Below are 26946 nucleotides of genomic sequence, written 5' to 3' on the forward strand. Positions count from 1 at the left end.
CCTATTTGCATGGTTGATGAATATGCATCACAGGGGGTGGGACCAGCTGGGCCCTGATTTGAATATGCACAGAGCGAGGCTCGGCCGCGCCTCGATCGGGCCGCGGATCTCCGAATCGGGTAAGACGCCTTCGCGGTGGGCCACAGACTGCGGGGCAGTTGAACGCTGCCGCTCAGCCCCCTTTGCCCAAAAGGAATTGGGGTTTAGATCACAGCTGGAAATACTGGCGCCGCCAGGGGGGTTTTGTGGGGTTTTAGGGGAGGGGGAGTTGTGTGCGTTGGGAAGCGGTTGTTCAAGGGGGGGAGGGACTCCGAGGGGGCATTTTGGGAGCCCTGGGAAAGGAGTTCGGTGTGCACGCGAGCCGGAGTTACCCTCAAACGCTTCGATTTAGGAGCTTTGGAAAGATCGGGGGATATGAGGACTGGGTCATTGCACTGCACGAAATGGGGGGCGGGGGTGCGTTGTGGTTTTGTAACCCGAAATGGCTCCAAAACCCCCTTAGCTTAGAGATCCGCCTGTAGAGGGCAGGGGTGGGGGGGGGATAGTCTTCCCTGGGGGAAGGCCAGTAACAAGCATATGGGACGCAGGTAAATAGCTAGAAATAGAGGTTGCGTGGCCATGTTTTGTGGGGCTGTCATTTGGTCGGGTTGTTTGCTGGAATTCTGGCCCTGCTCCTGCTGTCTCTCCTTTCTGTCGACTAATATAGCCGCCCCCTTAGTTGTAAGGCAGTACTTTATGGATCTGTTCCCCACCCCTTTCTGGCTGGAGTTCCCTCTGCATTACTGCCTCCTACCACTCCCTCTCTTTCTTGGCTGTGATTCGATCTACACCCAACTTGGAAATATTTACCTCTGGTTATCTTGCTAAACAGTGCTTTCTGTAGGCTATGACCCTAAAATGCTGCCCCTGACCTACCCTTGTAACTAGGCTTCTCTTCCAGCACAAAATATCTTTTTTCTCTTTTAAAGTCTTTTCTCTTTGCATCTGGAGACCACAGTCTGTGTCAGTAATTCTCTATGTGACTTCATTCTACAATCCTTCTTCCTTTTATGAAGGACTCATGGATATTCTTTCCATACAATGTTTTGTTTTTTTTAAAATAGGAAAAATACAGTACTCCTTATGTTCTTGAGTCATATGCCAACATTTCCCTACATGCTTTCTCAATTCTGTTTGTAATAGCCCTACGTCATTCATCACCAGAGAGAAAAATTGCATTTTTTGGCTACAATTAATGTGTGGCTTGTTAATCAAATACTCTTTCCTGTCTCTGTTGAGTTTTTATGTGTGCAAGGGGCTTGTTCTTTGAATCGATAAGTGGAATTGATAAATCTGTGCTTCTTGGTTTGTAACAAGCCATTGTATTTTCGCTTGAGATGTGATGTTTCTGTGTATTTAATAAGCCCATCTGTCCATAGGCTGCCCTTTTCTCTTAGGAAAGGAAAGGTCCCCTGTGCAAGTACCAGTCATTTCCGACTCTAGGGTGACATTGCTTTCACAACATTTTCACGGCAGACTTTTTACGGGGTGGTTTGCCATTGCCTTCCCCAGTCATCTACACTTTCCCCCCAGCCAGCTGGGTACTCATTTGACCAACCTCGGAAGGATGGAAGGCTGAGTCAACCTCAAGCTGGCTACCTGAAAACCCAGCTTCCACTGGGGATTGAACTCAGGTTGTGAGCAGAGCTTAGGACTGCAGTACTGCAGCTATAACACTCTTACGAGGCCCCTAATTTTAAATCATTGGGTGAGGTTTCTTGATTTGCTCCCCCACCCCCTTGTTATAACAACATTAACATTATGTGCCTGAGCCTGCTTCGGCGGGGGAGGGCGGGATACAAATAAAATTTTACCATTATGTGGTCAAGCTGAAATAAAGTTTCCATAGTATGCATGTAGAGGAGGAGAATAACTGTTTCCTATAAAGGGCCATAACATGCTAAGGGACTTGCCTGCATGTGGGCAGTTGCTCAGTATCACAGTTGGTGGTACCTTATCTGCTCTAGGTTATATGTCTGCTCTGCTGTCATCTCACATGAACACATGAAGCTGCCTTATACTGAATCAGACGCTTGGGTCCATCAAAGTCAGTACTGTCTACTCAGACTGGCAGAGGCTCTCACCGTCTGTCAGATATTTTTAGTGGGAGATGCTGGGGATTGAATCTGGGACCTTCTGCATGCCAAGCAGATACTCTTCCACCGAGCCACAGCCCCTCCCTTTCAGATTCTTTAGTTTTGCCCTTCACATTCAGTTGAGTCCCACCCCTCCATGGCCTTGTTGATATGTCCCTTTAAGCTGTGAGACAGATTGCAAGGACAGGGATATTTACAGATAACATTTTTTAAATGCTGAAACTTTTTTAAATGCTGTGAGCCGCCCTGAGCCTGCCTTTGGCGGGGGAGGGCGGGATAGAAAAATAAATTTACTTACTTACTTACTGAAACTATATGAGTGCTAGGCTGATTCAGTTCTAATTGTGTAGCACGTCCCCATACAACGAATCATCTTTTTCTGAAATACTAGCACTTCTTCTCCGTTATCTAGAGTGTCTGCAGCTGCCAAGGGAATTTCACCTGCCTACCCCTTTCCACATGATAGCCCCAGTGTGGTCATTTTCTGATGCTTCCTTAAGGGAGAAGACAAAAATGAGGTGCAGTGGACAAGGGGATTGTCAGTTAAGAAAGCTTTCCTCTCTTCACTGCTGCAATGGGCCCTCGCTCCATTTTAAAAACAAAATAATGCGGTGGAATGGCCATTTGCCCTTATTTTTTGATTCTAAATGGGGGGGGGAGAGACTGGCTGCAGAGAGGAAGACATGAAAGACTCATTAATTTGTTGGTTTTTACTGCAAATAGTTTGTGCTGGGAGGACATGAACTCTTCTTTGATTAATTTTTTTTCTTTACAAAAAAGTAAAATAGAAAATTGTCACCTGCAGTTCCCTATAGTTTCAGGGTAAAAATGAAGTAAAAATAATGATATAGCCCCCTCTCCCTTTTGGGCTTATTTCTGTAATATCCCAGGAGTAGTTTCAGGAATTATAACAGAGAAATGACATTTTAAAATGGGTATCATGGCAGGGCAGCCAGCTAATGGTGAGATGTGAGTTTGGGGTTGTATATTCCAATCAGGTGTGGCAGTAGTTCAGTTTATACCTGGGAGAACTGTGCAACAGTTTTTACAGAATACCTGAAAGTGACTACAAACTGGCATTTTAAAAAAGGGAGGCAGAAAATGACATGACACCTGGTAACATAAAAAATGCACTGGTTTGGGAGAAATTAGGTTTTTATTCTCAGGAATAAATATACCGTAAGCAATAGAGGTGAAAATGTTAGTGTGGTATTTGTGGGCTTATTTTCCTTCCTAGCTCTAGAGGAATCAAAAGCAGTTAATTGTGTGTTTGTAAGCAGCATGCTGTGTGTACCTGTTGAGAAGCTGACAGCTAATGTTTAGCAATGGTATCAGCAAGGTCTCTGAATGATATGCATAGCTTCTTCTTTTCCAGTCAATCCCTTTGCACAAGAAGCATTGCAGTATGTCTTGGAGGAGATAGAGCTGCTTTGCAACAGGAACCCCTGCAAATTATCTAGGTATGCCCCTTTGGGCATTTTGTCATCTCACAGGTTTCTTGGTTCAGCCTTTACCCTTGCAGCTCTTCTACATGCATCTTTTGGCGTCCTTGAGTCTGAGGTTTCTTCCTCCCACTTCTTTTCCTTCCATCTCTTCATCCCCTCATCTTTCCTCAGCAGATTCCTATTATAGTTTCTTTGAGTGGGTTCTTTCTTGAGGATTACTGACACATAACTTTCCAGATCTCAGTAAGGATAGACTCTAAAATGAATCTTTTCTCAAGTATCAAAAAGGCCCTTCTGTACAGTCTCCTGTTGTGTGAATGTCACTAGGGAGAGCGGTGGATTTAGCTCTGTGGAAACTAGTTTCAAATAGCAGCTTAGTTATGAACTCTCTAGATCAGGGGTGTCAAACATGCGGCACGGGGGCTGAATCAGGCCCTCAGAGGGCTCCTATCAGGCCCCTGAGCAACTGGCTCTTGTCTGCTTCCTTCTCCCTTTCTCTTGCTTCCTTCTGTATCTCAGCTTGCTTTGCAAGACTTGCTCAATTGCACAGGAGCTACAGAGGAAAACCTCGATTTTCTCCATTGTTTGAGGCTCCTCCCCTTCCTGGTACCCTGAGGTGGGGGGGAAGGGAAAGAGCCAGAGCTTCCTTTGCCCGATTCCCTGGATCTCATGGGAGAAATACAAAGAAAGCACCTTTAAGACCAAGAAGTGCTAATGTTTTAAGCATGTTTTATTTTAAGGGGTTTTTTTTTTAAAAAAAAAATCTTTAGTTTTGTTTGGGTCTTTTAAAAAGTTTATATTTCTGCTACCTAATCACAGCCTGGCCCGGCCTGACAAAGTCTCATTTATGTCAGATCCGGCCCTCATAACAAATGAGTTCGACACCCCTGCTTTAGATAGCCTTGGTGGTCATCTTTCAGCCTCAATTCCCCATTTGTAGTGTGGAAACAATACTGTATTGCTTTTACTTCACAAGCTGGAAGTTGAAAGATGTGCATTGCTATAGAAATGACAAATGACAACATCTTTACATATTTTTTTCCTGTTCTTGACTCTCTGAACCTGTCTGTCTTCTTTATCTCCTGTTGCCTCACCATCTTTTAGAACTCCCTTTCTGCATATCTCTGTTTCATCATTGTAGCCTGAGGCTCATTTTTTTTTTTAAAATGTGCTTCTTTTTGCCTAACATTTTCTAATTCTGCCCACCATATGTGCTCCGTTGCATCATTACTAAACATCAGGTAGCATATAGGTGTTGCTTTCTATTAGGGGCAGCATGATTTTAGAAAAAAATGAACTTTGGAACATTGGCCCAAGTAAATTTTGAATCTGAGACAGTTCAGATCATTAAGAGAATGTAAGCTTGATGCTTTATGGGCCTTGCAAACTAAAGTTTTGATTGTATGTAAAGAATGTTCCCCTCAAGGGCTTCTTGCAAAACTAAGTATGATTTTCTGAAAATGAAAGTTCTGTTGCAATTAGTATGCAAAAATTCAGTCCATTTCAAGCTACATTTCTTGTTATAATACGATACTGTTTCCTTTTTCATATAAGGCAGCTTATTTCATACTTAACCACTTTTCTGTACTAATACCACTTCAGTGCAGGAAAAGTATTCATTGAAAAATATGGGAAATGTACATTTCTCTCTCACACCAACAGGTATGCAGTTCACACATTATGGCATGTGTATATGCTTTTTCATATACGGAAGTAATATGCTTGAAGGATAATGTGATCTTTGTGTGGTTCTGACTATATGGTGAAATATGGTTTGTGTGTTGGTATTTGACATTTGAGTAGAAAGGATTGGTTCTGTCCTACAGGTTGCACCATTATTTGCCTCTAGGTGTGGGCTGTATTTTGTACCTCCACTAATCTGTTGTCACTGGTTCTCACTTTGGAAAGGTTCTTCTTTGGCATTGTGTATTTGGCTTCTAGTATAATGGATTTCAGTTGAGTTCCAATGGTCTAATATATTGCTTTTTATATGTCCAGTAATTTTGGCTTCTTCAGCTCTCCTCTTCCTTTCATCACTAAATGTGTTGTGTGCTTCCCTGAATTCTGGAGCAGTAGTTCTGACCTGGATAGCTCAAGCTAGTCTGATCTCATCAGATCTTGGAAACTAAGCAGGGTTGGCCCTGGCTAGTATTTGGATGGGAGACCTCCAAGGCATACCAGGGTCGTGATGCAGAGGCAGGCTATAGCAAACCACCTCTGAACATCTCTTGCCTTGAAAACCCTACAGGGTTAGGGTCACTGTAAGTCAGCTGGGATTTGATGGTACTTTTCACCACCAGTTCTCAAGAGATTTTGAGTAGAGAAGATATCCTATGAAAGGTGTTGAATCACAATGCACTTGCCTGTGGAACTCGTTCTAGGTTGGGTCGTTGGGGAAGTGCCTTAGATATGAAGGGTTGAGGAGTGGCCTGGGAGTTGGAGACAGATTTATTGTGTTACTTGTAGAGGAAACAAACACAAGCCTTTATTGGCATATATCAGATTATAAATAAGGCAAAAAAGAGATACAGAAATAACAAAATAAACCAGTCATATACAGCTATACATTGGACAATTGATCCTTGATTACCATACTTGTAGAAGTAAAGCTAATAATGTGAGTGGCCTAAGTTACAGAAACAGATGGTTGTACTATCTGTGGTCTCAGAGGCTGTTTGCCTGCTTTTGAATCTCCCTTAACCTGGGCCTGGAGGGAAAGGATTGTTAACTCAGCTGACTGTTTAAGGGAGCCTGGAAATGGGGTCTGTTTATAACCTTGTGGACGGTGCCTTAATCGAAGCCTTTTTGCTTGTTGTTTCAGAGCCTTCTGTCGAAAAGAGAGGGGATTGTTTCTCAGCCCTCCTATCTCCTCTTAGGGTTCTTTTCTGTTCCTGAATGTTAGCTGCCAGTTGGAACAATCTCTGGGACATGCACTCTTTGTAACCAAGCTCTTGGCTGTTTCTCTTCTTAGCCAGGGTTTGGCCCTCTCTTGAAATCTAGTGGGAGGCCGTTGCCATAGTGATGGGAGCAGGCCATAGCTTTACTTCATTGAATTCCAGTGGCTGTGCCAAGAGATTGAGAAATTGGGGGGGGGGAGTCCAGATGTTTACTCGCAATATTTCTCAGTGGGAAGCCTACACAGCTGGGACTGGGCAGAGCAGAAACTCTTCCTGCACTGAAGTGCGTGGGGAAGAAGGGAGGGAGGAACTTGGAAAGAAAGGAGAGATTCTGACTGAAAAAGGCAAAATGGGAGTCTTATGGCAAAGTGACAGAAACTGACAAAGAAATGAGGCAGCAATAAGAGGCAGATTTGGTATGAAAAGGAAGGAGAGCATAATGACAGGGAAGGACAAGGTTTTTGGGTTTTTTTACAAGGTGGAACCAGAGTCAGCATTGTGCAGCATAAGAAGACAGCATAGTTTAGAAAGTCCAAGTTTTATAGGTTTGTTTCTGATTCTTCAGTATGAGTCATGGCCTGGATGCTTGTGGGAGACCCGCTCCCTTCATCTTTGTCACAGCCTGCCCTGGGAGTGGCTTAACATGAAATTGTGTGTGTGTGTGTGTGTGTAAGAGGGAGAGAGAGATGGCTGCCTGTCTTTAGGCAGTTTCCTGGTAAGGATTCCACTGTGAAAAGTAAGAGAAGATTATGGGGGAAACTTGCATTCTGTGGGGTGAACAGGGTGATCATTTGATATTCTTTCATTGCTATCTACAAACTGCCTAAATTCTTTTTTTTAAAATGTGTCCTAGGGATTGATGTATGTATTGCATTCGGAGTCCCAGCCTGGTGATGTGATGGATTCCAAGCCCCAGTCACTGTGCTCCCCATTCTCTTGTACAGCAGCTAATGGCCGTAGGGGGCCCAAACAACTATCAAGCAGCCCTGAGACAGGTACAACTTGAGATGTCTGCTTTTAAATGGCACAAAGCTAAGAGTTGCAAACTGATGTATAGATTGGGGTGATATGCCAAGCTTCTAGAGGCCTTCATTTCCCCCCGTGTTATGAGAATTGGTCCACCAGAGAATAAAAGCCAAACTCTGTGTTTAACAGAATCACATGAGGCAGGGGGATGCCTTAGGAATAGGATGTAGGAATTTCTACAGTCAAGATCAGTATGGTTTAATGGTTAGATTAGGTACTTAGGTTGAAATCACTAGTCAGCCATGGACTTCACTGGGTAATGTTGAATGAGACACACATTCTCAGTCTAACCTACCTCATAGGGTTGCTGTGAGGGTAAAATGGGTAAGAACCATTATGCTGCCCTGAGCTTTGTAGAGGAAGGGTGAGATAAGAAAAATATGACAGCTAGAGAAGTACTACCCATGGAAAGTATGTTTGTACATCATTAGAGTGGTAACTCTGTGTAAGGCATCGATTGACATCTATCCCTGCAAAAGTGGATTAGCGGTGGAGGGCAGGGGTATGTCTGTAATACAAAGCTGACAGTGGTTAGGTAGTGGATTATCATTCTGGATCTTCTCTTTTCCTCAGGGGATGCCCGCCCAAAGCCCCCAGTGAAACCCAAGCCATGTGTGTTGCCAAAGCCAGCTATGCCAGCAAAACCCACCCCTGTACTGCGTCAAGCTCTTTCTGAAGTGCCCTCTGCAGAAAAGATCAATTTGCTGGCTGGACCCAAGCCATATAGCAGTGGGGCTGGTAATTCTGTTAAGCGTCTTTCCTTTAGCTTCAAGTGTCCTCCAAAAGAAGGTACAAATGGAAAAGAGGTTTCACCTCCGTTCTTTTCTGTGACCAAGCCATCTGCAGATGGAGAAGGGCCTGGTTGTGCAAAGCAACCCAGTGTTGCAGAAGGGGCTTCTGTGGACAAGTATGAAGAATCATCCAGTATATGCAAGTGTGCTGTCCCATTCAAAGTGAAGCCAGTGCCAGTAGCAGCCAAGCCAGAACGTTTTCCTGGGACCACAGTGGAGGAGATCTTGGCCAAGATTGAAAAGCCCAGCAAAGAAGGGCTGGAGAGCCCTGACAAGCCTCGCCTGGTACGCACCTTCTTCAGCCAGGAAGGTGGCACATCTATTCACTTGGGGCCTAAGGGTTATGCTGTATTCCGGAGATGTTCCAGTGGAGGGGAAGGGAGAGAAATGGAACTGAAGGATCCTGTGTACAGGGCTTCTCATGAAGAGAACAGATTGTCAAGGAGCAAGGAAGACACCACAAGTTCGAATGGTCAGCATGCACCTGAATCTGAGCAGCCAGCAACAGAGGGAGGCTTATGTTTCCACTCTAGAGACAGGTAAGGTTCAGATTTCCATGGCAGAACATTCTAAATAATTGTGGAAGATTGCATTGTCTGATGCAGTGTAAAGTCATTCTAATGTTAGTTACTGAAATGGTACGCAGAACAGCAAATCTTTTAGCCGTTGAATGCTGTGAGAAATAAAGGTAATTAATTTAATGTTTCTCTAGGGTGGCCTGCCAGCAATTCTTTCTTGGTTGTTTTTATTCATTCAGCATTTTTGGAGCTAGAAATACTTCTGTGGTTAAGACAGAATGATCGCTACAACAGGTTAAGACTACAAGCCTCTAGCTGCTTATATGGGAGTAAGTTCCATTCAACTTGGTGGAACTTGCTTCTTATGTAAACATGCTGAGGTTTGATCTTGGCAATTGTCAGACTGGAGAAAGCCAGTAGTCTTAAATCCTAAGATACCATTATGAGTTCTGGCCATCCTCTGATATTCACTGCAAGAAAGTGGTTTGCCTGGCAAGGGAAATAGCATTGGATGGGATTGCAGTGATACCTGGAGCTTTCCATGAAAAGGGCAGGATAAAAATAATCAGTGGAGTGAAACCTCCATGATAGTTAGCAAAATTTCCTTTTGGTTGTCTTCAGTAGTAGCCAGTTCTTTCTCCTGATGTTGGTGCTTCTTCCTTTCTCTCAGCAGCTCCAGCCCACCTAGCATGAGCTGTGATGGAGACCAGCCTGGACTTCGCAGTCCACCATCACCTCCTGGCGTGAGTTATCTGCAGCACGGCAATTCCTCCGCTGGGCTCTCTCCTTCCTGGCTTTCCTCTGTCTCAGGGGTAGATGCCATCTCTCTCCTTCCGGGCTCCCTTTCTGTAGGGTGCGTGTCTCTTTTTCTTTCCCAGCGAATGCTTCTCCTCAAGAAGTGGTAACCAAAACAATCGATGGACTATTGTGCACTACAATTGGGTGTCTCAGGTCAAGCCTGTTGTCCTTTTTTCCGGCACAGGGTATGGTGTCAGGCTTGTAAAAATGGTAGGTGCTGGCTTACACAGGTCCCTGGCTGCTGGTTCTTGGGAGTTTGAAATATTCAAGCCTGCATGGGAACACTGTACCTTGATGATGGCTCAGAGAGTTAAAAATTTTCAATCTCTATATGGTATAACATTAAAAAAATGGTATACTGTTTGCTAGTTGGCCATGGATCTTGAGTGTTTGGTTAAGTGGTTGTTTTTCTTCTTTGTGGCTAAAAAATACTGGGAAGTTAACAACTCAAGAAGAGATGGTGTCCAAGCCTGTTGACTTGGTTACCAACAATGAAAGACAGCTTTGCAGTACAGAGTGAGGCTTGGATGGTGTGAAGAAGAAGAAGATATTGGATTTATATCCCGCCCTCCACTCTGAAGAGTCTCAGAGCGGCTCACAATCTCCTTTACCTTCCTCCCCCACAACAGACACCCTGTGAGGTGGGTGGGGCTGGAGAGGGCTCTCACAGCAGCTGCCCTTTCAAGGACAACCTCTGCCAGAGCTATGGCTGACCCAAGGCCATTTCAGCAGGTGCAAGTGGAGGAATGGGGAATCAAACCCGGTTCTTCCAGATAAGAGTCCGCACACTTAACCACTATACCAAACAAGCATGCATAGAGAGAAATGCTAGCGTAACTCATGCCCTTTGGTTTCCAGTTTGATATGGGAAATCTATCAATCTCTGTCGGCTGAGTACGGCCTATGTTGCTGCAGTGTGTTATGGTGGACTGTGCCAGGCATGGTTATTGGGGTACACCACAAACTTTACAATGCAAGGGCATTGCAGTTCCCCATTGATACATGCTTATGCACTTGGCATAGCTGATAACATGCCTGTGATGATCCCAGTATTGTTTTGCTTTTGGGACTTAGAAAATAACTTAACAATGGACAAAATCTGGCCCAAACAAGCGAGATACTGGGAGCTTGGCTGAGCCTTGGGCCTTGCCTGGGTGGGGAAGGAGCAGCCGTGACTCAGTATGTACAGCACAGTGACCTGGCAGGTATGTGTGAGGCAGTTCCTAACTGTGCTGGGCTGCTGGCCAAATCCCCTGCCAGGGAAGGCACAGCACCCTCTTCCTTCACAAAGATCAGGGTGGTAATGATTAACTCCCTTTGCCTCTCCCTGGGGAGGAGGGGATGAGCAAGGCCATTAGCACACTAGTAATGAACCACCCATCTTGGCTTTATTTCCAAGCTGGAGAGAGGCGAGGATCAGGGTGGGGCACAAGGTCTCAATGTGACTGCAGCATGTGGACTGACTTCCTCAGCTTTTCTTTTCCCCTTCCTTTTCCTCTCTTTGCATTTCATTTTTCTTCTGGCTTATTTGATTTGGGGGGGGGTGGAGTCTACAGTTTGGGTGAGGGGTGGTTTTTTTTTTAAGAGCAGGTTCTACTGGAAGAGCTGTTAAAAAGGGGGAAATACACCACAGTGGTTTAGGGTAAAGGGACAGGATTGGGGGAGACCTCTTTAATTCTGGAGGTGGAAAAACAATCCTTTGGGGCCAGAGAGGTTGTACTTCTAGAGTTAGCTGGAGTCCTTGGGAAGGGAGAGAGGATAACATTTAACCTTTTCTTCCCTTGTTTCTGCAGGTTTCTGTCCCACAGACCTATCAACCCCTTGCCAAGCTCTCTTCTGGAGTCACTCCTGGGTCCCCTGAGGCCCCTGCTGAACCAGCCCAGGCCCCAGGTGCTCCATATCTTCCAGCAGATATCCACATCACCCAAGCTAAGCTTCCCCCAGGCTCTCCAGATGTTATTAAGCCCCTTAAATCTTCCACTAAGGAGTTTTGTGGTCTTACCCAGGCTCCAGGTTCCCCTCTGACGCTTGCTGACCCCTGTCCCCCGGGATCCCCCAGTGTTTCTGTTGAGACGTCACTGTCTCCATGCCCCCCCAGCCCTTCTGCAAGGGACCTTGAAGGCTTACTTCTTCCTGGACCATCTCTCAGCATGCCTTTTATGCCACCTGCTAATCATAGCCTAGAAACTCCCAGTTGTCTCTTGGGCATCTCTGAGTCTCCTGGTTCCCCAAACACTCTTTCAGACTACTGTGTTAGTTCTGATCAGCCTCCTGGCTCCCCATCTCGTGCACAAGAGTCCATTTTGCTCTCCAGAAACCAAGATTCTCCCAAGAACCATACATGTGCATTCCCTGCAGAGGACAAGGCCTCCCACTTTTCTCAGTTGCCTTTGCGGCGTGCTTCAGAGGGAGTTGTGGAGCCCCAAGGCAAAAAAGGCAAGGAGGAGCTGGGGGGATCTTTGGCTACCCTGCCAAGAGGGGGTCCTCCCTTAAAGCAGGCAGCAGCGGGAGAGTCCAATTGGAGCCTGTCACAGTCTTTTGAATGGTCATTTCCTAACCGGACTTTTGAATGTGGTGGGAGACAACTGGGGTCTCCACCCAGGTCTCCCATTGCAGAGGCAGAAGACACAGGCCTCTTGGAAACTGAGTTGAGTGGGATGATCTCCAGTCCCAAAAGGTCTTATGAGGAAAGAAGTTCAGAGGGTCTGAACAGGAGAGAAGATGAAGCTGAGGCTGATGAGAGCTCTCCTGGCTGCAAGGATTCCTGGAGCCAGGCTGTGGGGCAGCCAGAGTCCTCTTCTGTCCTGCAGATGCCTGCACCTGGAGGACCCTCTGATGGGAAACAGCCCAGTAGCCGTGAGCTAAAGGGTCCTTTGGTGGCAACAGAGTGTGGCTTTCAAGAGGAGGAAGAGGGCTTATTGCCTTTTGTTCCAACCCATGAGAAGGGGGCTTTGCAGGCAATGGAGCCCTTGCCAAGTGTAGAACAGTCTGCCACCCCTGCACAGCTTTGCATCTCATTCTCAGAGGATGTCCAGATGCAGACAGCTGTGTCTAGCCGGGAGGATGAGTATGTTCTGGATCTGGTTCAGGAGAGCAAGACTGGTGGTGCTGACCCTCTGCAAGGGGTTGAACAGGATCCTAGCTCATGCTGGCTGGATGAACTGCTAGCATCGCCTCCACCTAGTGCGGATGACACTAAGAGGAGAAATACGCCCAAGTTGGTTGACCCTACAGGACCAGAGGTAAAGGATCTCTGCTTACTGAAGGTATAGAAAATTGCCTGAGATACAACAAAATGGGTTGCAAGTAGACGATGTCACTGGGCTGTTAATTCTGTTATTTTAGGACTGGTATGGAATGGGTTAAGTGGATACAAAGGTGGCTAGGTGGGTGTGCATTCCTGGCTTGTTGGGTAACAGACTGGGCTTGTCTTTGTGAGGGGCAGGTCTTGGTTTTAAGTGAGCCGCAGAGTGGTTAAACAGGTTGGATGGCTGCAGAGCGTAGAAGAGAGGAGGCTAAGCCAAAAGGTTCTGCCATGTGGAATATCCCTCCCGCTCTTCCAAGGTTGATTGCTTCCCTCCTCAACTCTCACCTGCCTATCTACATCAAAGATAGTTCTGCCTGTTCTGTTGTACCTCTTGACCAATGAGAAGGTGTAGCTTCATTTTCAGCCCATGTTGCTGAAAAGGAATGGTGGGATCTTTGGTTTGCTGGCCATGTTACAGTAACTTTTATACGTTCTGAGAGAAATTTGATTGAAACAACCCTAGGTGATTTATGAATTGTTACTGAAGGCCATGCTACGGAAGGTTAAGAGACTTGATGGAGTTCTGTGTTATGCTAACCGTCCATTTCCTTTCCTTCTTAACTCTATATAGCCATGTTTTATTTACAGTTTATTTGCAGTTTTATTTACCATTTTGCCAACGTGTTCCTATCACACCTGAACGTTTAGAAATTCGTTTCACGCTGTGGTTTTTGTTTTGTACTGAAAGCACTTCTGTGTAGATAAATAAGTGCCGTAAGTATGTAGAGAATCGGCTCTGTGCTACAAGGCAGATACACTTGCTGCAGCTACACTCGCTTTCCAGTTTAATTATATTTGTGCTGGATAATTGCACAAGATCTGCATATGAGTTGGACACATTTTTTCATGAGGATGCGCCTTCAGAAGAATGTGGCTTTTAGAAGAGGAATATATTCAATTTTTTTCTTTTGAGTATAACTTTAATTCAGGAATACAGCGGGCGGGGGGGAGGCGGCCCTGGTCACACCTTAAGTTGCAGTTGTCCATTTCTGCCTGCTGAATACCTTAATTGTATTAAGATAAGTGGGTTTTAAGAGAGGCCTCTTTATTAAATTTGCACAAACTCCGAGTCTTTCCCTCTCCATATGGTCTCCTCTTTGTTTTGCTTTCCTTTTATAGGATCTCCTTGGATGGTCCCGGAAAGATCTTTGCAGCGAGTTTGGCATTGGAGAGACTGGCCAGTCCATGGCTTTTGCCATGGGATGGGCTGAAGAGGCTGTCAGTGGCAAAGCGGAGTGGTCCGACGAGACGGAACAGGATCGTGAATTTGGCACTGGCAAACGGGATTGGCTGAGCTCGTACAACGCTGGTGATGCTGACAGGCAGGATATGAAATTTGCTACTAGCCCACAGGATTGGGCCAGGGGGACTCCACTGCTGGGTAATTCCAACCAAGGCCAAGAAGACTGGCTCACTGCCTATGGCAGCAGCTGTGCTGACCAGCAGATTGGGGAGTCTGATTGGAGCAGCAGGTATGACATTGACTCTGCTGAATGTCAAAATACAGAGTCTTACGTGAGGAAGCCAGGCTGGCCCAGGCTCTGCACTGATGCCGATCAGGGGAGCAGGGAGTTTGCTGTAGGCAACACAGACTGGAGTAGCCAGTATATTGCAGGTGCTGCTGCTGACAGGACTGACTGGCCCAGCAGTGCTGAAAACGACAGCTGTGTGGGCTCAGAGGCGAACACTGAGCCATCAGATGTGTCTAATAAATGCAGTCCTGCCCACCACCGGGATGCACAACTCGGTCTCAGGCATTCTGCGGGGCCTGAGGATGATCACGGTCCCTATCAAGAGGCTGCATTCAGTGCCTGTCAGTCAGGCTGGCCCGAAGAAACCGGTGCTGACACCAGTGCCAGTGAACTGCAAATGGGATTCAGTGACCAGCAGTTGGAAGAGACCAGAAAATGCAGTGCCAGCCATTCTGCATCTCAGGTTGACAGCCAGCAGCATGCCCAGCCTGATGCATATGGCTTTAGTGATGCCAGTTGTCCAGAACCTGAACTAAGTGGCAAGGAGTCTGACTGGCCCACTAGTTTTGATTTGGGGGTTGCCCAGTGCCAGAGCAGTGAATTCAGCATTGGGAAGCCAGCTGACATTGACGAATACAATGATAGCCAAACACGCTGGGAAAGAGAAGTGGGTATTTTAAGTGGAGGCAGCACCCCGGTGTTTGGGGCTGGTGATGCAGAGTTCGATGCCCAGAAGACAGTCTGGACTGATGCTTACGTTCTTGGTGGAAGTGATCCGCAAGGTAGCAGCTTCTCGGCTGGCGCAAGAGACTGGGTCAGAGGCACTGATGTCTCTGGAACGGAACAAAAAATGCAGTGCAGTGCTGCAAGGAACAACCAAGGAGGAAACTTTGACCCACTGGATATGTCAGGTCTAAGAATGACAATAGATTTGGTGGAGACATCTGACAACCTGATAGACCAGACTCAAGATTTTAAAAGTGTGGCCATGGATGAGCCCAGAGGAGTTGGAGAGGGGCAGTCTGACTGGACCCAAGATCTCAGCCTTAAGGGCCTAAGCCTTTCCAAGGCTGACAGCGCAGATGAATCTAGAAAAGCTCCAGAGAAGCAGCCTGATTGGCCCTTGGCCCTGGGCTTGGCAAGGTCATCTGCCCACTCAGATGCAGGGCTTGTGAATCCAGAGTTGCCTAGAGAACCTGGTGTGGGACAAGCAGATTTGACCTGCAGATCAGACATTGAGAGCAAGGATGTATCTGATGCGAGGTCCAAAGGTTTGGAGCAGGCTGAGGAAACAGGTCCAGTGGAGATGGACTGGACCAGTGAACTTCAGGAAGAACATCACAACCAAAGTTCTTGCCTTGGAGCTCCTTGTCTGGATAGCGGTGAGATGCAACACCCAGGAACAAGTGAAGACCCTGGAGAGAGGTAAGAACCATAGTGACCCTCTGATAAAGGGAGGAAGGGAGCAGAGTAGTGCCTAGTAACTTGAGAAGGGAGTCAAAGTATACATTGGCTGTGCTTCTGTGTTGTTAATCAGATTTTGTAAATAATTAGTCATTGAGTAGCTGCTCACCCTGAATCTCTCCCAGTCAATGCAAGTTAACTGTTGCTTGTACTGGCAGTTAACGTAATGGTACTCTACTGCAATCTGGTGCCACAACAAGCCCTAATTAAACAAATTTATTGGCATTGTGTATGAATCCCACTTGTCCACCTCTCCTTGTGTGCAGAACTCGCTTGAGCACATCCCAGTTTAATCTGGGTTCTGTTTGCTATGACTTCTGCATGCAGGCACCTTGGCAAACAGGACTTTGTTTTTCCCCCTCCCCGCCCCCAGTGGGATATTAAATCTCTGTTAAATCTAGTTTTGGATCCCGGCTTGTGGGTGGGAGAAGCAAGATCCCATTTGCTGAAGCGTGCATTGAAATGCTGAAGCAGAGCTTAAGCAAACCAGGAAGTGTTTTGTCAACCTCTGTGCGCGAGAGCAGATGAGAAGAGTAAGGAGGACACGCGAGCAGAACAAACAAGCTGTATTTGTGCATAAGGCTGACAGACCACCGTTTAAATTGTTTGCTGTGACATCTGAATGCAACTTCTGTGTGCCTGTGGTGTCTGGCTGATGAGGCGGTCCTTGCAGTTCCTTCTTGAAGTCTGAAAGCTTGGAGGGAATCAGGATAGGCAGCAGCCACGGCATTGCTCTTTAGAGACAGTCCAGGTCTGGCAGCAATTCTGACTTTCTTTTGCTTTAAAGCCGAGGTAAGGGAGGTAGCCAGGATAAATGGAGCTGTCTTCATATGTGCTCCTCCTTTCTGCTAGGAGGGGCAGAGATCACATATTCAATTGTTGTGTTTCCTGATTAAAAAACAAACAAACCCAGTGGTAGTCTGTGGATACTCTCCAGCCCGGTTCAGAGAGAATATGCAGGCATAGTTATGCACTACTGTCTTTTCCTGGCTGAAGAAGCACAGTGGGACACTGTGGCTGATGCAGGACCTGTTTGTAGGTAGCAGCAATGGGACCTCATCTGGAAGCTTTTACCTAACCGATCTCAGTGGGTAGTTGTGGGGATGAAATGATGGACGGGAGAATTGCGCATGCCACCTTGAAGGAAGTGCAGGATGAAAATGTGATGTGATCAGGCTAGTGCCTAATCACAAAGCTGCTTTTCATGTTGACTCTTTTTTTTTCCGGTATGGTCAGTGTTTTGGTTTGGCTACCTGCCATATTCAGTGGACTGGAGAACAAGGAGACAGATTTTCTTTTGAATTGCACCCTTTTGTAGTTGTCTTGCTTCAGCAACACGCTGTACCAGCAGGCTCGCTGTCCTGTCCACAGCATTGGCCTCCTCCTGTCATGCTCTTGTGTCCCTTTGCGAGGCCTGCAGGGGAAATCACAGTTGCTCAAGTTCTCTTCCCTTGAGCATATTCTGCAGATCTTCTAAAACGGGATATATCTCTCTTCTCACCTAAGCTCTCACCTACAAAGCCTGCTTTGTAGGGATGATGTTTGCTTTTGAGATTCATCATCTGCCTTTGTGGGAAACAGAGAAATACCTGCAACCTGTGGTTGTGCCTCCTATACATTCCTGTTTCTTTCTCTGCGGACTGTCTTGTGTCAGTTTATAACGTTGCTTGCAATTTCACTGGTCCTTCAGAATCCATTCAGCTGAGCTGCAAATTGGAGGACTCCTTATTAGGGGGTATGCTTGATTCCATAAGTTTTTTGTGCATTTCTACAACCCTTGATTTTCTTTTAGCTTTGACTTGACTTTCTTAGCGATGATCAGTTTCGTCTTGCCAATGCATTGGCTTGTGTAGGACAGAAAAATAAATACAGAGGCAAGCCGTGTTCCATTATCACATTGAGCATCACGCAAATTATAGGTTCCACTCAGACGCATCAAACTTTGAAGTGAAGGCCTGGCACCAACACCATACAAAGTGCAACATTTCCTGGGGCCCAGGGATCTGAATCCCAACATGATATAGGCCCATAACTGCTTTTGCTGTGGACCCTCTTGAGCTTTGGTCAGTGAGCATAAGCAATCCCTTGGTACAGACATGATGCAGCTGGGATACTCTGAGAACGAGTCCTCTGTTGGGATGTAAATTTGCATTGCCTTGGGGGAGTAGACTCCTCCTTCAAAGCATGTTCATAGTTCTCCTGTGGTAAAACTTATCCAACCTCTTGGCTGCTCTGTAGGCACTTGGAGAGAGGAGCAGGTAGGGTGAGTTAAGGATTGTGTTGATGTAGAAGTGGCACACTCTTGCACAGGGAAGGACAGATTTCCTGAGCAGGGTAGGTAGGTACCAGTCTATTGCCAGAGCAAGTGAAAGAGGAAGTATCTTGCCTGGCAGCCCTTAAACCTGATAACCATACCTGTACTTCTGAGGAAATAAAATCAGGGAGCAGCTTGCTTCAGGCATACAGCAAAATAAGAAAAGCAGGTTGCAAATACACCTGCTCCCTTCTCTCTGTCCCTTCCATACTGAAAACTACTCTTTACATACAGTGAAAGTCCTGTTGCTTCCCACCATCAATATAACCGGCTTCTTTTCCATTCAAATATACAATATATTTCTCATGAAGTTGGCTGTAGTACATGGAAACTTGTGTTTTAGTCGATCAGTTATTCTTTAGGAAGCCACAAAACTCCATTTTTCAGCAACAGACTAGCACAGTTATCCCACTAGAATCCCACATGCTTTTGTTGCTGCTTGATACAAGGCTCTCAGATTTTTAGGTATAGACGGCCCACAAATCCAGGAGGCAGAAGGATTGTGGAAGCTTGCTGAAGTGCCGTTATAATCCTGGGGCAGGACTTCAGGTCTTCTTATCACACAATCTGTGTGGACAAGCAGAAATTCATAAGGGAAGCGAGACAAACTTTAACCAGACTTACTTTTAAAAATAGACTACTCCTAATGATAAGAACTGGCCTTTTTGGGAATGTGGACACAAAATTGTTCTCAGCATCAAGCATCTCATTCTTGTACTATTTTGAGCATCCAGTGTCTTTTGAAAATCCAGTCACACAGGGTAACGGTGACTTTGCTTGTCCTTGTTGACAAGAGGAAACCACGGATGGTTTTTAAAAACAGTGGGAGTAAACCTAACCAAGGGTCGTTTTCCTAATTTATGTTGTTATCTTGTAGTCTTTTGTATCCTAATGAAAATAAATGCTTACACAATCTGGCAGTCTGAGTCATGGCTAGTTTCTCTGGAGAAGCAAACAAGAAGGACCTGAATGTGACTTAACTAGGGCCACACAGTTCTGCCCAAGGAGACCTGGTATCATGCCGAAGATGTGCCATTCATAGTGAACTCTTGACATCTCACAATGAACTCCCAAAACTTCCTCTGGAGAGACAATGTGGCTGTCTTGAATCAGTTACTCCATGAACACATTTTTAATTATGCTGATTTATTTGCTGACCTTTTCTTGTTATGCTTTGTTTAAATGAGTGTCTGGTTGCATAAATCTTTTGTCGGCTAAATTGAAGCTGAACACTGAATTGGCCCAGACAGCCCTTAGGTTCGGGATTATTTCAGTTGCTGAGTTTTTGGTTGAGTTGTTTATTTCTCCATGAACTTGAGTCAACAGAGAATCGCCAATTTCTGAATTTGGACTAACTTCCACATCACTCCTTCCCATCTTTCTGGTGATTACCTGGTGTCACTTGTAGGACTGAGTATTCCCTTTACAGGGTAATTACCTGTCCTTTTTTTTAGCCCAGATAGTACAAGAATGAGATGCTTGATGTTGAGAACAATTTTGTGTCCCAGACACTCAAAATCTGGAGACAGCTGAAGAAAGGACCAAACAGATTTCATGAGTAGAGAGATGGCTGGGAAGGAAGAATGCAGTATTTCCCCTTCTTGCTGCTCCCTCCAGTCTGGCAGCAGCCATCACTCGACTCCCCTGGGGATTATGATCGTACTTCTATATGTGGGGACCTCAAAGACGACCCATGCCAGCATGCATTCTGAATATGTGATTATGGGACAGCATTCTGGATGGGGAAACCTTGCCCAAGCCAAGCTGTTCTCTTCTAAGCTATATCTGTTTTCTTCTCTAAGGCTGGCTGCATATTAAATGCTCAATAAGAATCCTGATGAACTGGACCAGGAGGAGTCTATTTCCCATCGATGGCTGTCTGGGTTTTAAGTCAGTGTCAGGAAAAAGTGACCTGGAAAGCATAGCGCTCTTCCTTCTCTGCTACTGTCTGGAAGGAGTTCTTTCAGAATGGATAATTCCAGTTTGTACATGCAGAATATCTCGGCTCAGAGTATCTTGTCATTGCTATTCTGAATGTGAGTGGGTCTGTGTATTTGGCCCTCTGGAAATAAATAATATGAACAAGTCCTTTTAACCTTCAGAAAGGTGACAGGAGGAGCTTGCCATGGTCAAGGAGTGGTACTCTACTCATCAAGGGACCTTTCCATGATTGCAGTGTCTTTCGCCTTCATAAACCCTTCATGTTTTATGATCTCATAATTTTTTTTTTTTGAAGAATTCTGTGCGCTGACCTGATTTTGTCAGATCTTGGAAGCTGAGCAGGATCAGCCCTGTAATTGGATGAGAGACCAGCAAGGAATAACAGGGCCATGACAAGGAGGCAGGCAATGGCAAACTTCCACTAAGCATCTCTTACCTTGAGAGTGCTATCGGGTCACCATAAATCAACTTTGACTTAATGGCAACAACAAAAAAACCAGAATTCTGTATGGCTGAATTCTGGATTTCATTTTAGGGTGACCTTCTTGAGTTCCTGACCATAGATAATTCCCCATTGCTGCCTAGCTCGTGGTTGAACATAGGTCTAGAGTAGCTGTGCACATCCTGAAACCCGCTCAGCTGAAGGCAGCTCACTGATTACATCTGTTTGTGTTGTCTGCATGAGGCTCTCGAGACCTAGCAGGCTGGTTGTTGTGTTCAGCTTGGTGGGTCACAATGTGTGCAGTCCTGTGATATGTGCCTTGGCCTCAAGTTGTCGCTGGATCTGCCTGTACCCCATTCTTCATCATTGCATTCTAGCCTGGCACAGTGTGGAAACTCCATTGGTTTGGGTGCTATGGACATTGTACATACTACATTTCCCTTCTATTTCATCTTTAGTAGCCTGCGGCCACTTTAGGATCATGTTAGCTCCTACCAGCATCTCAGAATGGATACACCTTAGGGAGGCTGTACATTGTGATTGTTTTGAATATGTTGATCAGCTCTTCAATCTATGATATAGTTCTAACACGCCTTGTATGGTGGACATTTGCACTGGTTTCTGATAGTCCAAAGCCACTGGAGGCAAGAGGTACATGACTCTGGCAGGGGAAGGTTGGAAAGGCAACCAAGGAAGCACTGGTGTGCAGCTGTCAATTATACAGTCCTTCACTGGCCAGCCCCTCCCCTCCATCCTTCTCCTCTTGTGTACCCAAGAAGGAATGGGGTGTTGGGTCCTCCTTGGCCTGTGCTTGCTTTAAAAGCTCCCTGCATGGCGAGGGTGGCATTCCATCGCTTGCTGAAGCTGGGGCCTCGCCTGGTAACGAAATAGTTGGTTTAACTTGTTTTCATTGGGTTATGTCATGAAGATGTAAAATGGGGCACAGAGAGGATTTTTCTCAGTGGTTCGTGTTTGTTCTTGGTGGGGATTGTTGCATAGTAGGATTGAATACCCCTCCATGGCATTGTCTAGTCTTGTTTCTGTAACACTGAATTGCATGTGGGAGATATTTCTTCATTTTTTTTTTTTTACTGACCAATCTACTGCTTCACACTGCTTTAGTCTTTCAGTTAGAGCAAAATATTTCTGTAGGAAGATTAATCAATTTGGGGGATTCATTAGGGAAGAAAGAATGATGGCAATATGTAAGACCCTACTAAAGAGGGTAGTGAGAAGAGTCTCACACTGTTTTTTTTTAATCTCACACCCAAGCAGAGAGTCTCATAGTGAACGATTGTCCAGTCCTAGCCACCTGCTGGAAGAGATGGTTGCCAGCAGTGCTGCTGAGGAGGTGGCTCAACAGAAGAGACCTACTTCCTCCCATAGCTGCCATTCAGAAGAGGGAGCACTCAGCATGTTGACTGATGACCAGATGACTGCAGCTGAAAAGACTAGAGCCTCTCCTGCCTCAGTGGAGGTGAAGGAGGATGAAAAGACTAGGCCCAGTGGAGATGGTGGTATCAGCCAGTTGGACAGTAGAAGCTGTTGTCAACCACCCCTGGAAGCAAGGCGCCTGAGTCATCCAGAGCAAAATGGAAGCCAAGCAGCTCAACCCATATCCCAAGAAGGCCACACTACAGACAGGGCTGGAGCACCATCAGGGGAAACCTTCATCTTCTTAACGGTAGGCACTTAACTAGGACATTCTGAAGAGCTTTGAGTCACATCCCCTCTGTATATGAACTTATATGAGAGCTTGAGACCTGAGGGACCTTTGCTTTGTGCTTGAAATGCATCATTGTCTTCCTAATGCTGCCTGTTTCTGAACTAGAGCTCTTGACAAAATACTTGCCACATCTTCCCTGTTGAACATATGAAGCTGCCTTCTACTGAACCAGACCCTGGGTCCATCAAAGTCAGTAATGTCTACTCAGACTGGCAGCGGCTCTCCAGGGTCTCAAGCTGAGGTTTTTCACGCCTACTTGCCCGGACCCTTTTTAGTTGGAGATGCCGGGGATTGAACCTGGGATCTTCTGCTTACCAAGCAGATGCTCTACCACTGAGCCACCATCCCTCTCCCTCCCTCCCTCCCTCCCTCACAGCTGAACTTTAGATAGGGTTGTCAGTTGGGGCCTGGAGTTTTCCTGGCATTACAACTGATCTCCAGTTCCCCTGGAGGAAATGGTTGCTTTGGAGGGTGGGCTCTGTGGTATTATACTTTGATGAGGTCCCGCCCTTTCCCGTGTTCTGCCCTCAAATCTCCAGATGTTACCAGAGGCCTTGTAACTTTGCTCACCATTCCCCTCTGCCCAGTTGAGCTTGTGCTTTTTTGTTTAAGTGGTTCCAAGTTGACGAATAACAAGAGGAAAGAAATATTCATCTTTCTAATATTTCAATTCAGCCAGTAATGTGTTATAATAATTTACATGGGCTCTTCCACTCCTGCTCCTACTCCCCAGCTTCACATTTTTTGTCCCTAACTCTAGCTACAATAAAGGGGCAGAGTCGCAGCCAGATATGCTGATCTGCTCAAAGGGCCCACCTTGCATGCTTTGGTTGTGTTGATGTGCAAGAAGAACAATCGTGTCCAAAGTGCAGGACGCCCCTCTCACACTTCAGGGTTGGGTTACACTACAGAGCAATGCAGGCAAATGCTTTCCTGTCATCTTGCAGCTCTCAGCGTTCTTATTAATTTTGTGGCGACTGGGCTTGTATTTCTTTTTCCTTGCATGGTTCATGTATATTTTTGTGTGTAGGTTTCTCAGTTTTAAATATGCTGAAAGGAAAATATTTAAGGATGGACAGAAGCAGTCAAAAGAAAATTGACAAGTACAAACTATACTTTGGGGTGTCATTTGTCATATCAGCTGGGTAGGTTCAGGTCAATGGGATTCTTTGATGTTAGTGTTCATGGTGGATGGGTCTGAAGACTGAATTTCTTTGTCATATCTATGGAGAATAGCCTTCAGTTCTGTTCCCGAAGGAGCAGAAACTTAGGAGGATGTGCTGGGTATTCCTGTGCATTTGTGGAAGGCACATCCACAAACCTATTGCCCTTTCACCACACCCCCTCCAGCCTAGAAATAGCAGCTCTCCAGCAGCCCTGGCCTCACTCAATGCACAGCAGCCAAGAAGGTCAGAGCGCCTGCTCCGGCTGCAACGCCACTGAGGATGTTCTCCGCAGCCGAGAACGAAACGTCTGGAAGAAAAACTTTCTCCAGTAGAACATGGCACTTGAGCCCGAAAGATTCTACAAACCCTAATGTGGAAGGCTTGTTCTGAACTCTTCTTTCCTTGCTTCTTTCAGGATACAGAGGTCCTTGACAGTACCGCATATCGTGATCGGGCAAACTTGGGCCGGAAGCGAGGACATCGGGCACCGGTCACTCGATCTGGAGGTGCCCTTTCAGAGAGCGATAGGGACAGCTGGATGTTCAAAGATTCCACAGGTGGGATGGAATACTGCAAACTGGGTCTGGCGTATATAAGTGACAAAGACCAAGCGATTACCTGCATTGCTTGGTCTGTGTCACTTATATATTGCTTATACATTTATTTCATCACAAGAAGCTCCCAGGAATTGCTTATGGTTGGTTGGTTGTGGCTAAGATTTTTGGCAGGGTTTTCCCAAGTGGCCTGTTGCCAGTGTGTTCTAAGTGCTGTACTTTAGGCTGTTGGCATGAACTGTACTGTGTTAGTATAGATTCTCCCGTGTCATGATACTGTCTCTTTGGTCTCTTTTTAGAGCCTCAAGTATCTCTTGTACACTCTGATGAAGAATCTTCTGAGGAACCAAGGAGCAGACGGCCCCGGAATTCTCCACTGTCAAAGGGGGTGAAGGTGCCACTTTTCCCAGGCCTCAACCCTTCAGCATTGAAGGTAGTATCTGATGGAGCAGATAGAAAGTAGGATGAGGAATGACATAATAAGAACCAATGTGTTAGGGCAGGTTTCGTGCTTGTTGGTTTGAAATCATAATGTTCAGAGTTAACTGGTGGCGATGGTGGGGAGTTAATATCTGACTTTGTGACCTTCATGGTAAAAGGAGCTGTAGGGGACAGGCATGTTAAGAAAAGCAAAAGGTTGCCAATAAGTGTCAGAAGGTGGAGGTACAGAGCAGCTGTAAGGAAATTTTAAGACCTGCTTATAATTCTCTTGTTCCTGTTCCCAGGCCAAGCTAAGAGGCCGAAACCGTTCTGCTGAGGAAGGGGATTCACACAGTGAGGCCAAGCAGAGTCCTGCTAAGGAGGCCCACGTACAACGCTCTAAATCATGCAAGATTGCTAGTGGAAAGCCTTTGGTGCTGCCGCCCAAGCCAGAGAAAACCTCAGGGTAGGTGTGTGAAGGTGGGGGGAGGTGGAAAGTGGCATGTGGTGATGCTAGTCCTTGTGGTTAGCATCCTGGCTGCTGTTGTTTCTTTCTGGCTTCCTGGGCCAATGTTGTTTTCAGATGTTTCTTCTTTTCTGAAGAAAGTTGGAAACGTTTGTGTGTGTGTGTTGCATGGAGAGGTTTGGAATAAGGGATGCTTGCTTAGCCATCCTCTTGTCTCCACAGCAGAGACCCAAATGGCTTGTACTGTCCTTCTCCCCCTCAATTTTATCCTCACAACAGCAATTCTATGATGTAGGTTATTCTGAAAGAGAGTGACTGCCCCAAGGTTACCCGACAACCTGCCATGGCTGGGTGGGGATTTGAACCTGGGTCTCTTCTAATACTGTAGCCACTATATAGTTCGACTTTGCAGAGCAGATAACTGTTTTTCACTTCTGCGTGCAGTGATGTCATATTACCACTTCAACTTTTTCCTAACCCTTCCCAGGTCAGAAGCATCGTCACCCAATTGGCTGCAGGTTCTGAAGCTGAAAAAGAAGAAATCTTGAAATGGAAATATTGAGGCAAGTGTCTCCTCAGAGGGCTTGAGTGTGGCTCTGTTCCATTCCTGTTCCTTCTGCATGTTGGATCACTGTAATGTGTTACATGCAGTACATTTGGTCTTTGGGTTCTGCAGCTGCAAGATGAGTTTGTGGCTTCTGGCAGTTGGTCCAGAATTCTCAAAGAAAAGTGCCTGTGCCTGTCGAGCAAGAATGCTCCCAAACTGCTATTGAAGATTGGAGGATCCTGGTACTTGAGACTCCTGGCTCTTAATCTGCCTGGGGCAAGAAGGATATATAAGGGCAGCTGTTGCATCTCTTCATTGCCAGTATCCCTCTACCTCAAGTCCTCTCCATCATATGTCCCAGGACAGTCTTACCTTAGGAGTTTCGGAGCTGCCTGTATTTGCACTAAAATAATATTTGCACAGAATAGATGCTTTCTAGTGCATATATGCTTTGCTTATTTACAACAGTTTCCTTAGACTGGGGAGGCCTTGTGCCTGCCACTGAAATTTGTTTTCTGTGTAATGAATGCCCAGTGTATTATTCTGCAGTGAGCTGATTCAAAGGCAGGGAGCCTCTTCCTGGACTGAGAACTCCAGCCATTAAGGCAGCCTTGCTCACCTGTTAGGCAAGTATTGATGTGTGTTCTTGGTTCTGCTGCAGAATAAGCCCACTCTAGCTGGAGAAAGGACTGATCTTGTTGCCCTGGGTAAAGTTATAGTTGAAAATGCAGAAGGAGGCTTCCTTCTGCTTCTGTACCCCAGAACCTAAGTGCTCTGTGCTGCAAAATTCGTTAGTTGGCATGCTGGCATCCTTCAGATGTGGCTTATTCTTCAAATTCAGAGTGGCCATGCTCTTTCTTGGTGGACTGAGCCTCTACAGGTGGCTGCATTGACTAGAAAGCACAGTGAAGGAGCTGGTTCTTTTTATGTGGGCCATAGATCACCATATACAGTGGCATTAGAACTATGGGGGCATTCCTGTGTGAATGGTGTCAGGCAAGGGAACAGCAAGGAGCCAGGCTGAACACAGGTGCCTGACATAGCATCATTCTCAGCAAGTACACTACCAGTTTACACAAGAACTGTAGGGGAGAATTGTGCTGACACTGGAAAAACATGGTGAGAAATGTTCCCCGTTAGGCTGCAGTTTGCAAGCTTGTTGTAATTATTTGAAAAATGCTGCCACCTATGGACTGTGGCTGTGTATGACTTGCCATTTCCTTGAAAGAAGTCCATCGTTGGGGCTGGAATGTGCTTGGCATTTTCCAGAACCAGGATTTCATGCAATCCATACAGTCTGTCTAGTTGATGATTTGGATGAGGAAAGGAAAAGGGGTTTATTGCCTGGGCATCAGACTTCAAAGTGAAATGGCCTGAAGCATACGAGTTTCATCTAAATTCAAATGTGCTGCTCCAAGGAGGGATGGGGGAGAGTTAACCTTCAAGTTCTTCACCCAGAGTCAGACAGCAGTGCTCAGTTCTGCAGGTGGCTTTCCCGGGGGTGCAGCCTATAGCCT

General features: G+C 46.0%; 1 protein-coding gene across 5 annotated transcripts; it reads left to right on the forward strand.

Annotated features, from left to right (window-relative positions):
- TNKS1BP1 (tankyrase 1 binding protein 1) lies at nt 1–25695 on the forward strand. Of its 5 annotated transcripts, none has more exons than XM_060263175.1 (11): nt 1–119; nt 7331–7472; nt 8077–8833; nt 9483–9555; nt 11404–12852; nt 14037–15814; nt 21823–22234; nt 23858–23999; nt 24296–24429; nt 24722–24890; nt 25375–25695. In XM_060263175.1, exons 2-10 carry the CDS (start codon nt 7337–7339, stop codon nt 24884–24886), a joined length of 5046 nt encoding a protein of 1681 aa, XP_060119158.1. In that variant the 5' UTR covers nt 1–119; nt 7331–7336; the 3' UTR covers nt 24887–24890; nt 25375–25695. The 5 variants fall into 5 exon arrangements, with proteins under 5 accessions (XP_060119158.1, XP_060119154.1, XP_060119155.1 ...); XM_060263171.1 differs by having other exon boundaries at nt 24722–24882; nt 25370–25694; XM_060263172.1 differs by having other exon boundaries at nt 21826–22234; nt 24722–24882; nt 25370–25694.
- The last annotated feature ends 1251 nt before the right edge of the window (nt 25696–26946 follow it).

The sequence above is a fragment of the Heteronotia binoei genome, chromosome 21 (genome assembly GCF_032191835.1).
Source record: "Heteronotia binoei isolate CCM8104 ecotype False Entrance Well chromosome 21, APGP_CSIRO_Hbin_v1, whole genome shotgun sequence".
Classification (NCBI taxonomy): domain Eukaryota; kingdom Metazoa; phylum Chordata; class Lepidosauria; order Squamata; family Gekkonidae; genus Heteronotia; species Heteronotia binoei.